This window comes from Larimichthys crocea, unplaced genomic scaffold (genome assembly GCF_000972845.2).
Source record: "Larimichthys crocea isolate SSNF unplaced genomic scaffold, L_crocea_2.0 scaffold524, whole genome shotgun sequence".
Taxonomy (NCBI): domain Eukaryota; kingdom Metazoa; phylum Chordata; class Actinopteri; family Sciaenidae; genus Larimichthys; species Larimichthys crocea.
The window spans coordinates 42876-48658 of record NW_020856838.1 but is presented as its reverse complement, the minus strand read 5'-3'; the positions used below and the strand labels follow the sequence as shown (position 1 = coordinate 48658).

The window sequence follows — 5783 nt, the reverse complement described above, 5'->3', positions numbered from 1 at the left end:
CTCATCATTATCATTTCTTCAGCCCCGTTCCTCATCTCATCTTGTCTTATCCGTGTGTGTGTGTGTCTGTGTGAGTCATCATCTGCTACTGAACATTTCCCTGCTTTAGGGGATTTTATGTGTGACTCATCCCCTTCTACTTCTTCTTCTTTCTCCCCGTCAGCATCGGGTATCTTTGACCCGGCGCAACGTCGCCGCTTCTTCTCCTCACTGTCTCTCTCATTACCTTCACACAGCCGCATTCTTCCCCATTAGCATCGGGCCTCTGTGACCCAACACAACGTCGCTCCTTTCCTTCCACTCGTCGTTCTTCTTCTTCTTCTTCTTCTTCTTCTCCTCACTGTCTCTCTTATCACCTCCGCACGCCCCCGTTCCTCCCCGTAAATATCGGGTCTCTTTGACCCGACGAGGGGTCACCCCTCTCCTTCTGCTCGTCCTTCCCCTTGTCCTTCTCCATCTTCTCCTTCTAACCCCCGTTCCTCCCCGTGAGTGGTGGGCCTTTGAGACCCGATGAGGCGTCGCCCCTCTCCTTCCCCTCGTCCTTCCCCTCATCCATCTCCTTCTCCTCCTCCCCTTTCTTACTGTCCCTCTCGTCGCCTCCGCACGCCCTCGTTCCTCTGCGTGAACGGCGGGCCTCGGTGACCCGACGAGGCGTCGCTCCTGTCCTTCCCCTCGTCGTCCTTCTTCTTCTTCTTCTTCTTCTTCTTCTTCTTCTTCTTCTTGACCTCTCCCTAGCCGTTCCCCTCACACGCATGCACCCGTTCCTCCCGTCGTTGGCAGACCAGCTCACACATCAGAAAGCCAGAGAAGAGGCAGAAGGCACTGGGAAAGGTAGTTAGGAAATGAAAGGGGGACGAAAGGACAAAGAGACTGTGGTGCAGTCTTTTTGTCTTTATTCTTTTTACATATTGTCTTTACTTTTTGACTTTATTTATATATATTTTTATTCTTTTAAAAAAACATATATATATTAAAATTTATTTAGTATTTATAACGCTGGACTCCGGAGCGAGGACGAGGAGTGTGAGAGGATGTACAGCGACCGCAACGGCAGCGAGAGGTGAGTACGAAGAAAGAAGAGGAGAGGGAGAGGAGGACGAGAGGACAAAGAGAGCGCGTCGGGGAACTGAGGCTGTTATTTTTATTCTTTTTTTTTTTTTGCGCTGGACTCTAAGGATGACTCAGAAGGAGCGAAGCAAACGCGATGCGGACGACGAGAGGAGAATGAGGAAGAGGAGGATCAACAGGGACGACCTCTCAGCGCCGACAGGGACAAGAACCTCTCCGCACCCACACTGTAACAAATTTCCTGTAGAATTTACAGTAAATACCAGGCAAAAAAAGTTGCCAATAAAGTGCTGTAAAAGTGTTGTTAATTACTGTAAAAATATTTACAGTATATTAATGGATTTTTTTTTTACAGTTTTTTGGTGTATATAAATTACAGCAATTTATTGTTGTTTTATATGAGAAACAACCATTAATTGTATTCTAGTTTACAACATTATCTTGTATTACATTCAAATTACATGAGTTACCTGGCAACTAATGTTTCCAGTAAATAGCTGTTACTTATTCATAATTCAGTATTTTATTGTAGAATGGTTTTACAGTTAATCTTTGTTTGTTTGGCACATTTAGCAAATTAAGCACACTGATTGCTGATAATCCAAAATGTATTAACACTACATTAGATTATCTTCAGCTGTTAAATAAAACAAGTCAGTGCTGCAAAAACATTTATTAGGACTCAATACAGTGTATTACAATTATATTCAATACAGTGTATTACAATTATATTCAATGCAGTGTACTGCATACCAGATGTGTATGAAATATAAAACTTGAACTTTCCTTTAAATTCCATTGCCATATTTTAAACAATAGGCATAGGCATAGAAGGCATAAACATAAAACAGACTGCACAAGACTAGTGCAACATAGCCACTCAGTATACCTCAAATTTGTAGCAACAAAGTCAAACATGTATATGGCACTCCATGTAGTTTAACATGCAAAAACTACCTTATTTTGGAACCACCTTTTGTTAATGAAATACAGTGTGCCATTTCCCTTTCTTTTGCGACAGGCTCAAAGCCATTCAAAGTCCATTAATCTTTTGAGAAGTGCAGAGACATGAAGGCTGACACTGTTGTTCCTCTTCTCATGCACCTTCCCACTTCTTGGACTGATCCACTTTGTCATCTTTGTGCCAGAGGTTGGGCTGATCCCAATGAAGCATCTGAAATCACAAAATCCGAGAAAAAGACACTTAATGAAATACGTTGTTTGCAGGAACAGCAGACCCCATCAAGTTGTGGAGACGAGCTTATCATTTTTCCAAATATGCAAAACTGCAAAAAAAATAAAAATTGCATTAATTGCAGATGTGCTGTCCATGCAAGTTGAAACAGAAAGTGACGTTGCAATGCAATACAATGAAAATGCAGGGAGTTGAATAAAAATAACATTACATGTTATTCATAATGGGAAATGTAACAAAAAGAATCCACTTGCAACCCCTTCAAGCACATACCTTTGGATGAATTCCAGTGTGCTCGACGCCTCCTCTTGGTACACCAGATTGAAGACGTAATAGCACGAGAAAAGCGCTGCCATTCCAGCCACAATGTTCTGGTGTGGACCCACAGTCACTTGGCCCTCAATGCTCAGCATCCAGTTTGTTGCCGTGAGAACATCACCTAAACATAAATAAACATTATGGTTTATTATATAGGTTCCATAGGTTAAACAAATGTCTCATTCTCTATTTTTGCAACAGACTAAAAAAATACACTACCTAAGACGATGAGTCTTGGAGACTCAGGAAGTGGCTTTGTTCTCTCAACGTCAGCTGCTGTTGAGAAGACCTGTAAGACAAAGAAAAAATAAACTGAAAACATTATCACCATTTTGAATTGAAGACATTATCATCACCCTCAGCTCCACTGTTGAGGGTAACATGATCAAACTGATGGAATTGTCAAAAGCTTCAACATACAGTATAATAATTTTACACTTACATCGGCCTGTAAAATGAGCCCCTCATATTTCTCTTTGAAGTGTGCCATCAGAAGCAGAATCACACATGGGCATGGATCACACTTTTCTTCTTTGTTGTAACTGACCAGGATGCGCTCAACCTCATCTGTACTGGTCCTTGCTGTCGTGTGCTGGAAGAACCTAAGGATCAGCTTCCCCTTTTCTTCTACAGCCTGCTCCATTTTTTCCAGAATTTTAATGTCTGTGAGTAAATTGAAATGGCTGAACATCTGTTTCGGAGTGAAAAGATATGGCCACTCAGTCTTCAGCTCAGCAATTGAAGGAGGTGGGCTTGCATTGATATTTTTTCTTTGTAGGTAGTAGGTTGTTTTCATTAACTGAATTACATATCCTCTCTCTGCACCAGCTGGTCCTTCAGTGTGATATAGGTCTTGCATTTCACTCTTTTTCTCTTTAAGACCCTCTACAGTCTCCCCTGGTGGACAGTCAGGTTGCCATCTCACGCAGCCATATTGGTCAGCTGGTCCTCTGGCTATGTCTTCAGGTGCATTTGAGACCCTTTTCTGCTTCCTTCGTCTGGAGAGAGCATTTCCACGATTCACATGTTCTACTCGTGTTTTTAGTTGAGTCATAAGAGATGCATAGCCACTGCCGATCACAGTGCCATCTGTCATAACATCAGCAAAGCTCTGAGGATGTTGCTTTACAATCATCTTGGCTATTGCCTGGCACTGAGACTTTGATGGATTTTGTTCATTCAGCCTCATTTCCTCAACTATGATTCGTACCATTTGCCTACGGTCTTTAGCAGATGGACGTTTCTCCAGTGAAATTGCGGTTGTGATACCAGGAGGCATTCTGTTCCAAGGAACACTGAAGTTTTCATGCCAGACACTTAAATTAACAGTCATTCTGGATGTATTACTGCTTGACATTGAAGTGTTGTCGGATTCAGAAGATGGAGGATCCTCTGTAGTGGTACTGAGGACTATGTCAGAGTGGTCCACAGGAGTCAGTGTCACATATGACGTTTGATCTATAAGAAAAAAAAAAACATTCTATTGTGATAGTGCTGCACAATAACTACAAAAGACAAAATTCAAACATGAAATATACATAAGAACATGTACAGTATATCGCACTCAATACACATCAATGTTATGAAATTAGCTTTTAATTTTTATGTGGTTTACAAACATTATCTAACACATACCTTGAGTTTGCCAGGCATTGAGAAGCCTCCGGCACTGGTTAGGTGTGATGTTGGCGGGGAGATCTTCCTCTTTAATGAACTGCAGATCGGATTTGAACTCCACACCAATGCTTGCCAACTTGTTCAGCAGTGACTGGACTTTATCCTCTGGTAGGCTGGGTAATACCGCCAACACAGCTTCTCTTATGTCCTCCATCAGAGCCGACATTTCAGTATATGTCTGGGAGAGAGTGATGAAATATTATAACTGGTGTACCATTCAGCTTGTACCCCATTAATGGATAGTAATCAAGGAGGTCTTCTTGCTTAACACATGTGTAGTTTGACTCATGGACTTCATCTGTTAGACTGTGAATACCCAAATCAATAAGCTCCACAGCCAGCTGCTTCTCCACAACAAAGTAGACAAAATCGCTACAGTGGATCAAAATCAACTTAATCTCACCCATTTGGATGCCCTCGTCATTTCGTCCTAGAACAACATACATTTCTTTTTTGTACTTTGTTCCTTTGACGGTGACAGCATTGGTGGCAACAGTAGTGTCATGAGTGAAGTTAAGTGAAGCAGTTGCTACCTTCATGCTCTCATTATAGTCACTTGCATAAAATTCAGTTCCCTTTTCAATGTGGATGTCAGGAGGGAAAAGACTCCCAGCACCTAAGTATGCTTGAAGGAGCTGGTGACGCTCTGCTAGAGTAGCACACACAACTCCTGTGAGATTTACATCCCTTGTGATCTCTGTATAGATGAGACTTGAAGGCTGCAAATTTTCTGAATGAACGAGAACATTCATGGACGCCACAGGTAAAAGGGCAGTTTGGAGCATTACTGTGAAGTTTCATATGACGAGTAAATCCTATTATAGTTTTACTCTCATGGCCACACTGTTTGCACTGGTACATCTCTGGGCTAGAAAGTACAAAAAAGAGAAAACAAAAAAAGTATGTCCAAAAACACAGCAAATGAAAACGTGGTCACCAATCTAAATGTAACTGACAAATTCCCGCAACCCCCCGCTTCTCTTGTCCTCCATCAGAGCCGACATTTCAGTAATGTCTGGGGGAGTGATGAAATATTCTGGTGTACCACTTCAGCTTGTACCCCATTATGGATAGTAATCAGGGGGTCTTCTTGCTTAACACATGTGTAGTTTGACTCTAGGCCTTCTCTGTTGACTGTGATCCCACCAATCAATAAGCTCCACGCCAGCTGCTTCTCCCACACAAAGTAGACAAAATCGCTACAGTGGATCAAAATCACTTAACTCACCCATTTGGATGCCCTCGTCATTCGTCCTAGAACAACATACATTTCTTTTTTGTACTTTGTTCCTTTAACGGTGACAGCATTGGGGGCAACAGTAGTGTCAGGAGTGAAGTTAAGTGAAGAGTTGCTACCTTCATGCTCTCATATAGTCACTTGCATAAAATTCAGTTCCCTTTTCAATGTGGATGTCAGGAGGGAAAAGACTCCAGCACCTAAGTATGCTTGAAGGAGCTGGTGACGCTCTGCTAGAGTAGCACACAAGTCTTAAAGTTGTGCAGTTTTCTGGCACACTGTTTGAAG

At 42.1% G+C, this 5783-nt stretch overlaps 1 protein-coding gene across 2 annotated transcripts in view; it reads right to left on the bottom strand.

The window, feature by feature from the left end:
- Positions 1 to 2061: 2061 nt before the first annotated feature.
- The window catches only part of LOC109141728 (uncharacterized), a 7980-nt gene continuing 4258 nt past the window's right edge, over positions 2062 to 5783 (bottom strand). For both annotated transcript variants that reach the window (XM_027276673.1, XM_027276674.1), the window contains 5 exons: positions 4217 to 4436; positions 3024 to 4039; positions 2801 to 2870; positions 2537 to 2702; positions 2062 to 2242 (listed from right to left, as the gene is read on the bottom strand). In XM_027276673.1, coding sequence (XP_027132474.1) covers positions 2092 to 2242; positions 2537 to 2702; positions 2801 to 2870; positions 3024 to 4039; positions 4217 to 4424 — 1611 coding nt within the window. In that variant the 5' untranslated portion in view covers positions 4425 to 4436 and the 3' untranslated portion in view covers positions 2062 to 2091. The remainder of the gene's footprint in view (positions 2243 to 2536; positions 2703 to 2800; positions 2871 to 3023; positions 4040 to 4216; positions 4437 to 5783) is intronic.